The 15,007-nt window shown below is 48.0% G+C and overlaps 1 protein-coding gene across 1 annotated transcript in view; it reads right to left on the reverse strand.

The window, feature by feature from the left end:
* traf4a (tnf receptor-associated factor 4a) overlaps positions 1-14,654 on the reverse strand; it is a 37,471-nt gene extending 22,817 nt beyond the window's left edge. Inside the window, exon 1 of the mRNA XM_076282473.1 lies at positions 14,110-14,654. Within this exon, the coding sequence (XP_076138588.1) occupies positions 14,110-14,252 (143 nt within the window). The 5' untranslated portion in view covers positions 14,253-14,654. The remainder of the gene's footprint in view (positions 1-14,109) is intronic.
* Positions 14,655-15,007: the final 353 nt, after the last annotated feature.

The raw sequence follows: 15,007 nt of genomic DNA on the forward strand, positions 1-15,007 counted from the left end.
CACACGTCTCGCCCCACACACACACACACACACACACAATGCTAATGCTACTACACATGTGCACAAACAATTCTCCGTACCCACGCAAACAAACTCCAGATTGCTCCCTGTAATAAAACGATTAGACAGGAAAACTGGGAGTAAACACTAAAAGGATTTCCTCTCTGCCCAGGCTTCATCTTTTCTTTTTTAGGGCACATGAGGAGGGTGTGCAGTTTTAATTACAGATGACAAGGCTCTCTCTCTATATATATATATATATAGCAGCGCTTGTGGGAGGGCAGATGTGCGGTGGTGGCGGTGATGGCACCAATGCAGGGAGGAGGCCGAGGCTTTTTGAAGGGGGATGCGGCGTCACCGCGGTAATCCCAAAGAATGCCGCCGCACAGCACCGGGGATCCCAGCAGCTTTTCTGCCGTAGCTGGGCTGATTAGAGGGGACAGTTATCACACCCAGAGCACATCACAGACCCGTGTCTGTGTGTGCGTCTGTCTGTCAGACTGTGTGTGTGTCAACATCGCTTAAAAGGCGTTATAACTTATAGAAACAGAAGTTCAAGAACTGGTGGAAGGGGGGGGGGGGGCAGCAGTGGAGGGGGCACGGTGTCCTTTCCCCAAAAAGTAACTTGGGGAACAGAAGAGTGTTTATAAATCCTCCATCAGCCTCTACCATCACCAGCACCACTTCTAATCTCAGGAAGTCCCACAGCTCCCTGGGATGTTTGGCATTTTTGGGGTTAACGCCTGGAAAAACAGAGGTGTGGGACTGGCTCCAGAGGATAAGACGGCACTTCCCAAAAACTTCAGACAGATCAAGGAGGAGGATTCTGGGAGTGTGGAGGCATTACATCAAATTAAAAGACAAGTCGACGCTTGATCTGAGACGCCTCCAGTAACGCCCTCCAGCCAACCTATATGGTGTATATATGCAAATGTGCCGAGTTATTGCTGTGCCAATATCCTCATCCTCTCACACTCTGGGAGGGGGAAAAATGTATGAAGAAAAATGGCCTGTAACAATCAAGTCAAGTCAAGTCAAGTCAACTTTATTTATATAGCGCATTTCATACACTCAATCATTCAATGTGCTTTACATAAACACAGGAATAGCTTATAAAAACATAGAGGGGCAATAGTCAAAGAATAGTTTAGAAATTAAAACTTTAAAACAATGGCTTTAAAACCGTTAGGGATCAGCAACTTTAGAGGGAAGACAAGGATGTATGTGAGGGCGGCTCTAGTCAAGAGAAGTTAATCCCTCTTAGGACAGACAAAAAAGCATGTCCTTTCAGTGATCCCCTCCTCAATGCATTGGAAACTGTAGGAGGGACAGGGCCAGAGTTTGGACCCCTGGGGCTCTCCCTGCTAGTCTACAACTAGGGGCCTGCCTGAGTGATTGCCTGCTAGGAACATTGCAGGAGAAGGGTTTACAACTGTCGCACCCTCAAGTTTCTCTGCTCTCAGAGCCAAGAGAGAGGCTCCGTCCTCTACCGGCCAAGCGCTAGCCACGGGGGAGTCATTAGCCGGGTCATAATCCATTTTAATGAGGCGTTTAGATAGCGTCTGAGCTGGGCCTGGGGAAGAGGGGGTCTGGGCACTGGAACAGGGCTAATCTCTCCAGTGATTCATGTGGCTGTGTGGAGAAAGCACATATCCTCAGGCATCTGTTACACACACACACAGACACACACACACACACACACACACACACACACACAGAGCGAGCGCCACACCCGACGCAAAAGCCTGAGGAGGCGTATAAATCTGGGTGGAACCTGGGTTCAAAGTCCCAACAAACTTCCACCCACAGATTTCCGCTCTCCATATCATCAAGTGGGCTGTACTTGACCGGTAAAATGCAGTGGCCTTATGGCAGGTGTGGGGAGTTTTCATACAGTGAAGCATTCAAGTTCCTGATAGCAGAACCCTGTTTATGTGCCTGTTCCAATCACTGTCGACGCAACGTTCCTTCCTGGGTGTGTTATTTTATGCTTAGTGGCGCACAATGAGAACTGGAGGAATTCTTGCATGAAGGACTCCACTCACAGGGAGTGAACTAACTTGTCACTCTCGTTCTCTCCTTGTGCCAAGACGCTATGCTAGGGGGAAAAGCCAGGGCAGCAGAATTCCTGATGCTCTGCAGCCAGACTTGGGGAGGTCAGTGCCAAACGTGAAAGGTCCCTGCTAGGGAGGGAGGGGCGGTCACAGAGGAAATCACCAGCAGCATCTTTCGTCTCCATAATCTCATTTAGTCAAACAAGGCCACAACTGAACCCAAATAGCAGAGTCCAGATAAAGAGAGTGGGGCAAAGAGATAGAGATAGAGAAAGAGATAGAGAGAGAAAGAAAGAAAAGAAAGAGAGAGGAAAAAGGGAGGAGAGCAGAGGGAGCAAAGAAGAATGGGACAAATAGGAAGGAGGGTGGGGGGCATGTCCCACCCTTGCTAGGCGTTCATTAGCATGTTGCTAATCTGTGGGGCGAGTGGCTGAAGACAGATTACCTCGGTGCCCCCATACCACCTCTCTCTCCCTCTCTCTATCTCTTTCTCTCTCTCTCTCTCCGTGACGCGAACCTGTCTCCGGGCAGCAGGTGGGATGGACAGATAATCCTGGTGAGCAATAACATATTATGGGCAGGGGCCTTGTTTCATTAGCCTGCATCTGTTGCCCTCCGCTCTTCGCTGCGCACGGAACAGGCAAGTTTGAGCCTGACTGTAGCTACAGCCTCAGGCAGCAGTACCATGTGTCCTACATATCCTATACATAAAGCCCATGCAATTCTTGTGCATTTTCATCGTGTCTAAAAGTCTAAACTACCTCTACCTATATAACACTTACGTATTCATGTTTTATGAGAGTTAGAAACAATTCCATCACATGTACTGTACGCCTCAAGCCTGCTGGCAAATGAAGTAAACATTTCAACATCTGTTGCAAAACCCCTGTGACCGAACTGGAACCACAGAGTCTGAATGACAATTGATGGCCTGTATTCAAACATGCGAGTTCATTGTGTTCACCTTTTTCTCAAGCCTCAGACTCGTGAAACACGAGAGGCCCTCTGCACCAACTGCAGGGAGGATCCTGCCAGAGACACAGTTCTCGGATATGTCCTCCGGGCTTCAGGAGACATTGGATGGATTGGATAACTGATTGAAACACAGCTTGATCAAGAGGTCTTTACAGTAATAGTCAATATTTTAGCAAATATTTCTTTCTCCAAGCACACACACACACATCAGGTGTTTTGCAACAATTATCCCCATATGCAGTGGGCTTAATTTAGACACGTCCCTATGGACCAAAACACAAGAGGGGGAAAAATTAACACTCCCCCTCCCCCAGGTGCTCTAAGAAGGGTTCTTTATGACGAGGAGTGGCCGCACAAGTTTTCCGACACCTCTGAAGCCAAAGTCTCTTTGGCTATGGTCTTATAGGTCTACACATGCTTCGCAGACACTCACTAATAAGAACACACAGCTGTGGGGGAAGGCGGACTTGATTCCTACTCTATAATCATCTTTCATCTTCCGCACCAAGGCGTGATCATTTCCACTCGAAAGGAGAAGTTATGCAATGATTAATATATTCTAAGCCTCATAATCTTTAGGCACCTGCTTAATGGATTGAGTCTGAATCTATCTGCCCTACTTGGAGTGAATACTAAAATCTTAACCATCGTTTCAAGCACTGTAAAGTTCACTCGAGGTCCAAGATTATGATACATAAATCTGCGAGAGATAGAGGCCACTTCCGTTCCGAGCCAAAATGCAGATTTAGAGGTGTGGTAAAAGGCTGACGAAACTCGGAGGAAGTTAACGACTGAAAAGTCCTGTTCCGTCTGAGTAATTTACCTACATCTGTGTGTGAGTCACACATGTCGTGGGTGCAGGTAGGAATGCTCAACCACGAAGCATGAGTCAGCAGTGATCTCCTCCAAAACTTCAAAAAACTAAATCTGGCTCTCAAACTTCTTCTTCTTGGATTTACTTACTCAAATCAAAGACATTTGAAAAGGCGCCCCTCTCTCTTACCCTGACTATTTCTTCAGTTGCTTCAAAGTAAAACCTACTTTGCATAATCTTCTACTGCTTACTCTTTTACTCTTTTTTTTTTTTTAAGTCCTGTCTCACAGCCCTCGGAACAGAATATAATAACTACGCTAAAAGTAAAAGATGTGTGCAATGAGGAGCAAAGCGCAACAGTTCACAATAATTTGCAATTACATCAATCTAGGGATAGGGTTTAGAGGCAATATTAAGGAAAATGTTTGGTATTAACAAACTATCAAAGTACTAATGGTACTGACTAGCAGAGAGATGCAGTGTGAATAGTAAGGCTGTAATATAAACAGTGCTATGGAGGAGTGAGGGAGAGAGGCGATGTCGGAGGTTCGCTACTTTCACTCCTCCAGTTCACGACTGCTGGGTTTGCTACGACGGTGCACCAGCCAGACCAGCCATGTGGTTCCGTGACCATGGTAACAGGGGAGGAGGAAGGTGAGGCAGAGTGTGTGTGTATGTGTGTGTGTGTGTCTCAGGAGCAGTAAGGGCCGAGCACAGGACACACAGCTGATAACCAGGAACCTGGGGTGGATGCAGGCTCGTTCTGGTGCAGAGCTGACAGAGACCAGCATCTTTTGGCAACGCGATAAGCCACCGCTCCCCCTCTTCCCCTTACCACACCACACGGAGCGCAGGTGGGCTAGACAACAGCCAGGGCAGACAAATGCACACACACACACATTGCATATTTATCTCTTTTTCCTCTGCTTTTTTTACCATGCATGGCATGCATTCAGGCCACGTTCACATGTGCTGCTTACTCGATAATCACAATACAGGTTCAGCATGCGTTTGCTGCCCACCTACCCCCTCCTTTGTTTGGCTTTGCTATGTGGTGACGTCATGGCTCCCTTTGTCTCGAGGCATTCTGAACGTGCGGCTTCTGATGCTTACAAGCATTCAGTCCCACCAACCGTCCCCAGCCAGAGAAACTGGCCGGCCCTATTCGTGTTCGTGTTCAAGCCGGGATGGCATTTAAAATCGCCCACCACGTGCGGCTAATCATGCGCAGCCCGATCGGCGCGGGGGGGGGGGGGGCGGTGTGTGTGTGGAGAGAAAACCCTCCGAAAGAGCAGCGGCCAATCTCACAAAAGAGATCCATAAAGACAGTCATCGCCTGCTAATTAGTATTTACTGCTGGACTCAACTGGTGCATTTTGTGTCCAAACAATAAACAAAGGCGGCGACGATTGAAAAAAGACAAAAAGACTAGTGCAGACAGACAGAGACACCGACAGAGACTGTGGAGTGGACATTCAAAGGGTGACAAATGAGCTCATGGTTCTTCGTGTACGTGCGTGTTTAGATCGGACACGGCACAAGCGTGCATTCAGCTCCGCTGGACAGGGAGACGGCTGCATCTGGCCCTATATGTCAGGAAGTGGCTTTATCCAGCCCGGCTCTTTCACGCATCGATCAATGGCTCGTCTGTGCATCAGAAGGGGTTTGGAAGACAGTTGTGGGTGGAGGGGGGTGGGGGTGATGTTTTGTGCTCTGTTGACATATGTAAAAATGAGCAATGAGAGCAAGTGTTGGAGTCACACCAACAGAGACGGAGGTCGATTTGAGAGGGTCTTTCAGCTGGCCACCGGAGAGGCTCAACAGTAAATAGGCCGGATCTGATGCATAGGGATTGAATGTGTGTTTGTGTGTGTGTGTGTGTGTGTTTGGAGGGGGGAATCGGCAGGAAGGAAGCGATCACAGGCAGCCTTTCACTGCATCTCCGGGGAGGAAGAAAGGGTTAGTTCACCGCTCAACACCAGTGACCTCCAACAGCCGTGCGCCCCGGTAACGTTCGGTGTAGTGCTCTCTCTCTCTCTCTTTCTCTCTCTCTCTCTCTTTCTATTCCTCTCTCTCCTCCGCTCTCTGGCACGAGAGCTTAACCGGGCTGCCGGCACCTGTTCCCCTCTGAAAGGACCCCTTTCACTCCAACAGGTGCTGATGGAAAGAGACGGGGAGGGTAGAGTAGTCCGGGAGTTACCCCCCCCCAACCCCCACGCCATCCCTGCCCAACCATATCTCCGCTATCACTCACCCACACACACACACACACACACAGCACCCCAGCTGGCCATCTTTCAGCCCCTCACTCACAGATTCCACACATGCCTGGGACTCAGCCACGCCACCAGGAGGCTTTTCAGGCCAGTGGTCACTCAGCTGGGCCCCCCCCCCCCCTCTTCCTCTAACCCTCCCTCCCTTTGACCCTTCTTCACAAAGCCATCTTTCATCGGGGGGGGGGGGGTCCAGTGTGAGGCCTCTGAGGGCATTAAAGGGTGGATGTCTAAAAAGCGCTGACGATGAGACCTTAAAGGAGAAATCAGGAGAGTTCTCACATAGATCTCCGTCTCTCTAAAAAAAAGAACGATAACAATCAGTTTTACCTAGCTCGAGTTGCTACAGCCAGCAGCTAGCGCAGCCAGGCAGCTACAGTGCTACACTCTGGGGGCATGGGGAGCTCAGGGATGTGAAAACTTGCCTCATTTCAAGTTTAATGAAAAAGCTGACTCCATGATTTTCTATGTCTATATGTCTAATATTCTAATTTGTTTTGGTCCATGGAGGTGACTGAAAGTCTGTCATCTTGACTTTTGGTTAACAAGAGTACTGAACAAGAGTTATTTAGAGTTACTTATGGTTTAAACTAACAGCAGTGGGGGCTAATCATTTTTACCGGCCAATTTCAACACCAATCCAAATCAGTGCAGTGCAGTTGTCTGTGAAATATTTGAGTTTTTTGCACCTTTAAATGACCAAACACTCAAAAAGTCCTAAGGTACAGAATGGCTAATTGCTGATCAGTGATACTCAATGCTTTATTGGCTATATAATACCCTACATTTCCCCTTGCCTTCGCAGACCTAATATTTAGTGATAAATTGTTTAGTCTTTTGTCAATAATTATGACATATCACAGAAGTTGCTTTATTGATGTAGGCCTTCTGTACTACAAATCTATAAAAGGAAGGGATCTAAATACGACACATGAACGCAACAGAATCTGGTGCATGTCTTTTAGTACTTGCGTGAATTGTGGGTATGTGTAACTGTGTGTGGGTGGTTTGGTGTGTTTGTCCATGCGTCCACAGGGGGCTACTGTGCAAATGTTTTGGCAACACAAAGCAGAGCAGCAGTTGGAAAAAGAAAACCAAGCGCAAACTGGTCCATGGGCACAGTGGGTGAGATGTCCACCGTGTGTTCTTTATTTAGCCTGGTCCACGCACCTCCCAAAATTATCTTTCTCGCTGTCTCTCTCACACCCTGGACTTGTCAAATATTTGGCCAAATCTGTACGCAGTCATACAGTATCTGTTGTTGTTGTTGACTGTGAACACGAATCTAGCACACAGAGATCAAAAAATGTAGTAGGTCAAGCAAAAAAAAAAAGAGAAGGATACATCTCTTGATTTACTCTACAACATAAGAATGGAAGTGACTTTTGCAGATTACACACAAATGCCCATTTCTAACAAATATAAGCATGACAGGATCGTCTGGGCTACTGTAAACATGCTCCTAGCCTGAGTATAGCTTTCTTTCTATCTCAGACACAGACACACACACACGCACGCACGCACACACACACACGCACATGCACACACACACCCACACACCCACCCACTCACTCACTCATTCTCCTGTAGCAAGCGAAATCACAAATATTCATGAAACCACACCGCACATACCCTGGGACCATGTTCAGGCGACTGGCCAAGTTGCATGGTTGGGTGGCAGCTAGAGCCCTGGTCCCAGCATGCTGGAGGCATACGGCAGAAGGTGCCACGCTGCATAGCTGGAATAGTTCCCTCATTGTATAGGTGCCGGTGGGAGAGAGAGGGAGAGAGAGTCGTTTGCGCAAGACCTCCCCAGGGCAGAGGGGGGGCATGTACGGACATGTCCAAAAAGTCTCGGCGACCCGCCATGTGCCTCTTCTAACAAATTGCTGTCCTACAAATTTATGACTGAAAACAGCGTTTATCCCTTGACAGTTGAAAAAAATTGTAGCGTCACCGAGTCCATGTAGGGTGTGTGTGTGTGTGTGTGTGTGTGTGTGTGTGTTGTTGTTGTTGTTGTTGACAGGTATGCAGACGGCAAGCAAACAACCCTACAACAAATTGTACTCAAACGAAAAAAGACAAGAAGAAAAAAAAAAAAAACACTGAGGAATTTGAAGTGGCTGTCGTGTGCGCATTGTGTGGAGTGAAGTCACTTGAGTGGACTATGGGCTAGGGAATCTCACTGCCACACCAAAAGAATGCAGAGCACTTGAGACTGGAGAAGTGTTGAGGCACATTTCTGAACCAGTAACACATCGGCAAAAGTGCTCCATCTGAAAACAACCTGCCGAGCCCTTGTGACTTGAAGCACTAGTCTGCCTGAGGCTCCACAGCTGCCAGTCTTGCGGACGCAGACGTTTCCCTGCGATGCCAAAGCCACAGCTGAACCTCTGCAACCCTGGTCTGGCTTTCTCTAGAAACATGACATCACCTTCTAATGACAGCACTCACATCCTCTGCAGAAACACTCAGATAAATACTAAATACTTGTACACTGTATGGAGGGTATGGAGGGATGAATATACAGGCAGACAGACAAAGATGATAGCCCCTGTTCACAACCTTCGATACCCGAGTCTAACATTTGTACAACTGAACAGGACAGAAACTAACATGGAAGTAAGAGACAGGACAGTAGTTTGGTGGTGTGTGGTGGTTCATTTGACTAGACAGATCCATAGTATTACAGGCTGAGGTGGGTGCCAGGTACTGTTCTTCAGCCACAGCGATGGACAAAAACATCCTCAGATTCACATACATTTAAAAATGGATGTGCTACAAATGAAAACCACTACACGTTGCCCTGTGTTTTGATCTTCTGCTTAAAGCAGCCCCACAAGGAGACAGGATAAAACATGTGCTGTGGTATTGATCAGTTCTGAGTTCTGTCTCCCAACTCAACAAACCACTGACTGCCTCGGAGCTTCCCACCACCCCCACGATTTCATTAGCACTTCCTCCATAGCCACGCTGGCGCAAACTGGGATGCCCCGCTTCCGGCGTGCTATAAGGCGCTACCTCCGCTCTGATCGGCAAGCCTCTCGCCTCTCTCCTCTCACTGGAGGCGTGTGGCTTTTTCCGAAGGCCTGATTTGGCCTCTCTCGGTCAGCAGCGAGTTCAATGCGGTGGGAGGCGGGCAGAAAAGCCCAGTGTGGCAGAGTCATGGAGACGGAAGCCTGCTTGGCATAGAACTTTCCAGAGTCATTCAGAGACGCCTTTCATCGGGAGCCTCAGCAACCCATGCCTCGTGCTGCATGAATGCAGACACCTGCGCAGGACAGACACACACACACACACACACACACACACACACACACACACACACACACACACACACACACACACACACACACACACACACACACACACACACACACACACACACACACACACACACACACACACACACACACACACACACACACACACACACGGAGGAGGATGAAAGCAAGGATGCATGCTAACATAGACACACTTGCTCAAAATCACTCTTTTTCTCCCTCTGTCTCCCTCACACACAAACACACTTCCACACACACATGCACACATATTGCACACACACACACTTATAGAGCAACTTATTCATAGGGTGAGATGGCACAGTGCCCACAGAAAGCACAGGCTCACAAAGCTACAGCTGCCAGGTGGCATCTGCTTGGCCCACAGAGCCGGGCACAGTCACTTCCTGGTCCACTGAGTCCCATGCTGTCTCCCCGTCCATAGAGGATCGCTATTATGAGCTACCCAGTAAAACACACCTCACAATGGACAAGGGTCAATTCATTGGTCTTTAATGAAGACACAGTGAGGCACTGTCTACTTTGGATGAGCAGAGGACCAGGGATGTCTGTATATGCTACTGCTATCTAGGGCCTTATCAATCAAGCCCTCTGTTTCCTTTCAGTTGACTTCATTCAGCATGGGGCCATGAAAAAGGATAAAGAGGTGATGTACTAGAAAAGAAAATGAGGAAGAAGACAAAGAAAAACAAAGAGGAAGACGAAGACAAAGAAGAAAAAGAAGAAGTAAAGGAAGAAAAGGAGAAAAAAAGAGGAAGAAAAGAAAAGGAAGAAGGGAAGGCAAAGGAAGGAGAATAAGAAAAAGAAGGGGAAGGAGAGAAATAAAGGTAGATCAGAAGAGTCCCTCTGATTGCTGTGGAACAGAGGCGGGTGATTTGAGGCAGGCACAGGGGGCACGTGAGGAGGCGGCAGCTCAGCCAGCAGGCCGGGAGAGAGCCAGGCCCAGAACGCCGTGTTGTCACAGGGATAATAACCGCCCCCATTAGCCTCGTATCCCCGCAGCAGGACGTGCCCCCTGCGACAGGGGTAACTCGCCAGCCCCAGCAACGAGACTCGTGACGGCTTTTTGGGGGCAGAGCGAACCAATTATGCGTCTGTCGAGAGGAGAAACTGCAGTCTCATTCCCGGCGCGAGCCAGGGCATCGCCGCTCCAACACCGCCACCGCTCTAGCCGAAAGATTTATGACTTAATATACTCTCCTGCGTGTGGTCTCCCCTCAACTTGGACCCTTCTGCCTCTTCTCCCGATTACACTGTGGACGGCTGCTACGCCGCATACTGCTGTGATCCACTCAGGCTTTACCACGCCAGAGAGAGAGAGAGAGAGGCAGCAGCAGCAGCAGCGGCAGCGATCCAATTCCTCTGCGCTCAAAGTTCGCCCAGGCCTGCAGAGTTATGGGTTTGCAAGCAAGCTGCGGAGCGGGCGGCACGTGAGTCACACACTTGATTGCGGCGGAGATAAGGGACTCGAGGGCTGGCCGCTGTTTGCTCCAAGGTCGCAGCCATCTGTGCATGGGCGAGGTCGGGCCTTGGCCGAGGGCTGCGGTTTTATTTACTCCTTGCGCTCCCACTTTGGTGGAAACACGGCCCATTAGCGCAGAGGATTCATAAACAGCGGCCGATGCCAAAGGCAGGGAGTGGAAGACGGTGTTGCAAGGCTAAACCTTCACATGTCTAGAGGCAGGCAGAGGCAGTCTCGAAGCTGATCAACAGCATGTCATGAATAAATACACATGCGCACACACACATACACACACGCACAAACACCTGTGCATTCCTCCTAACAACACCTTGTGATCGCTCTGTGTGCGTGAGAAGCCAAGCTGAAATGGAGGAATCCAATTCATATGTCATAAATACCTAGTGACTCATTCACATCTCGAAGGTGTTGTTTCCTCTTGGAGGGAGAGGGGGTGTCAAAGAAGATCAGCGTGTAGTTAAAGCCTGTGGAATCTCTCTTTACACTGCGAGAGAGCAGGTTGGCAAGCCTCAACTGATCACACAGTCAGAGGTAATAGACGGGACATACTCACTGTAAGCACACCATGATAGGATAGCGTACAAACTTTACTCACTAAGGCAGATCAAGATAACCTTTGCTTGGATAAACTCACGTTGCCAGGTCTAGCCACTCAGTGAGTTGGCCATGCATTTCAGCAGAGAAAGAGATAAACAAGAATAAAAATCAGTCAGGATTTCTTTCTTGAACAGCAGCGATCTGCAATCTGAAACCCATCTATTGTGGACGAGGTTGCTTTTCTACACTCTGCCGCAGGCACCACGTTGATGACTGTGTTGATGTGAGATTTGTAGCATCATGAAAAACTGTGTGTTTAGACCATGAGGAGGGGCTGCCATCTTAACGTCTGAGCGACTGACAAGCTCATCGGAGACTGAAGAAGGCTGTCTATGCCGCTATGCGTGGGTTGCTTCTCCTTTTTAAAATGCTCCATTATGATATAGCCAGTTAAATAAAGGCTTTTTAAATATTTTTGAAGAAGAGTGCCTTGGATTTCCCTTTTTCTACACTACTATTCCCGACCCCAAAGAGCACCAAACATTTTTTGAACTTCCTGAGCACCCTGGATTTCTTTGTCTTCCAAGCTCGTCGGAGACTCTATTCGTGTGCTCTATACTCGGCGGCGGCGGCGGCAGTTGTCACACTTGCCACAGTAAGGACAGGCATGAACAGTAGTGACTTACTGCTTTGGAAAGGCAATGTGTGCTTGCGAGAGTTAACATTCTGGGCAAGCCAAGGGATGATTAACTTTCTCTGTCTTTCAGCATTGCTCTTCTCAGGAACTCAGCCGTCAGTCAGTCATCCCCATCAGTCAGTAGCACTGTCCTTTGTTTTGGTGCTTGAGATAAACACAGTTTACAGATACAGCTCACTATATCACTGAGAACAACTACGGATGCTATATATTATCGCTACAATAGATTTATAAAAATGTCATTCCATTTCTTTTTTCTCTCACAACCACACAAACAAACAAACAAACACACACACACACACTCAAACACACACAAAGACAGTCATGCCCTGCTATGCACAGGTCTAACACAAACCAACACCTTGGGGGCATTTATACAGGAGCTGGAGTTTAGTGGGTCAATCTCAGCCTCAGACGTGACAGCCAAGGCGTGTGAACATCTGCAGCTATATTTGACTGAAGGTCAAACATGCCACATAGCTGCCACCAGAGCCCTTATCTCTACAACGCAGGGTGTCAACACTGCCTGTGTTTACACCGTATCACTCCTGCTGATGCCTTTATGGGGGGAGACAAAAGGCCTGCCATGATTGTGAACATGTGCATGGTGCACTGAACAAGGCACGGCCCTAGTGAACACGAGAGGGCAAAGGAACCGGTTTGGCAAGTTTATGCTATGTTTAGGTTGATGTGACAGTGACACATAAGTTGGTGAACTGAAAGGAATGGCCTTGATTCCCCAGTGACACTCATTAACGTCCGAGGGAAAGAAAGGTAGTGGAATTGCCAAAAGGCAAGCTTGTCCCATTGATTCCGAACACTAATGTGACCATTACAATGAGCCAGGTCAATAGAGTGTTGTTAAGCATTAAAAGATGGGGGGATTGTAAGAGGCACGTGTGTGTGTGTGTGTGTGTGTGTGTGTGTGTGTGTGTGTGTGTGTACAGTTACCGAGGCCCAAATGACTTCTGAGGCAAAGGTCTTCTGGTCCCTGGACACTCTGGTGCCCTGGTTTCAATAAAGGAATCCTACAGTAATCCCCACTCACCCCCTTCCAGCTCCCAGCAAACCCCCCCACCACCACCACTGCCCGCCCCCTTGCTCCCCATCCCTGCTGCCCAGCCACAGCCTCCAGGCAGTAACGTCAGCCAGAGGTTGGGGCCTCTTTTGCCTGGGTGAGCGATCACATGCATACACACACAAACACACACACACACAAACTCTCTCTCTCTGTCTCTCTCTCTCACACACATAGGCCCCTATGCAAGCACACCCACTTATACCACCACCCCACACCCACAGCAAGCCCAGGGAAAAAATATGTGGGCTCTAAATATGACTGTCAGCTCATTGTCCTCAGACCCTAAAGTAATAGCTTGCATGTGTCAGGGCAATGAGCAAGAGACACTGAGACACAGACAACTGCCAAAGACCTTTTCAAACATTAGGCCTAACACAAATCACTGCAAAAACGCCAAGTAGCCTATGTTGAGAATCAACGAGTAATTACTGATAAAACACACACACACACCTCTATTTAAATGTTTATATTAGAACTGGCTGATTTTGGACATTCTACATTGGCTGTCATCTGACAAGGCGTTTACACCATATTCGTTGGCTATGTAGGCTAGATGAATTAGTCTACACAGCAGGATTACAGATATATTTTTCAAAAGGAAAGTGGATTTTATGGATGACTGGAAGAAAATATGTGACTGCAGACGCCAGCTGTAATAGAACCAGGAAGATATGCTAATCTCAATAATTTGACTTGCAAATATCCATTTTATTAATAATATGCATGTTTATACAGCTCTACTTTATCCAGAAACAGGCGTAGGCTATGCCGTATTATCTGCAGCAGGCCAACCCTTCAGATCGTCATCAGCTTCCAGTTGTTCAACTTTTCCCTCTTTCACACTTCTTTGATTCAGGCGGCCGATTTTCAACATAAGGCTGCGAACAGTGGCTTACCTTAAGAATTCTTGTAGACAGGTGTCACAAAATCGGTGTCCACACGTTGAAACCTGGACGGGTTCTCGCATCGCCTTGCTGCACAGTGGACATTGAAACCGTCTCTTGGGTTTCTCCAGAAACTTGTAATCAAACCCCGGCATTGTTGCTGCTCAATAAGCAGGGTGATATGTTTATTTTCAAGACTGTTTGTCTTGCCTTCGATTCCCCACCGTTTCGCCGGGGAGCTGTACGAATATGTCCACGGTTTACGCTGTCAGAGTCCGTCTCTGTGTCTACCTCTTATTCAAGTCCATCCGTTGGAGACAAATAGATTCTCTTCCTGGCACTGCTTTTATGTCTCTCTCTCACGTCGCCGGTTTAGGTTGCTGTATGCATAAGAGGGTTAAGACGAAAGAGTCGCCGTTAAAGATAAATTCTAGCCGTATAGAAATATGTCCGTGAGCACGACTGACAAGTGTGTTATCACGGCTAATCAGTAAAAAAAAAAAGCCAACCGAAGAGATGCGGTGGATCAGACCGCTCAGACGACCAGCTGAGGTAAAACTGACAGTCTATGTAGACAATGCCAAGCAGTGCATCCCATCTGTTTAGGTAGACCTAGCCACGCCTCTCAGAGTGGGAGGGGTCACATTTAAATCCCATTGACCGTCTGTTTTCGGATCTCTAGGGCAGCTCAATGCCAATAGGCTACAGCCTGCGGATTCTATTGAAGATCTAGCATCAACTCAGTAAAAACATATTTTATAAGCTCATTCAGTAATGACTGATAATAGTCCCAAATCCATCGACAATAAGCAACAAGAATTTGCAAAGTGTATTGCGCTGGCCCTTGGTCTATCCTTTGTCTAGTCATGATAATTTCCTTTCCTCTCCCCTCTCCTTTAATGGCAAGTTA

This window comes from Alosa pseudoharengus, unplaced genomic scaffold, assembly GCF_046254945.1.
Source record: "Alosa pseudoharengus isolate Yale_2024_CS ecotype anadromous, Long Island Sound unplaced genomic scaffold, YU_APseudo_1.1 YU_APseudo_1.1_scf_13, whole genome shotgun sequence".
Lineage (NCBI taxonomy): Eukaryota > Metazoa > Chordata > Actinopteri > Clupeiformes > Clupeidae > Alosa > Alosa pseudoharengus.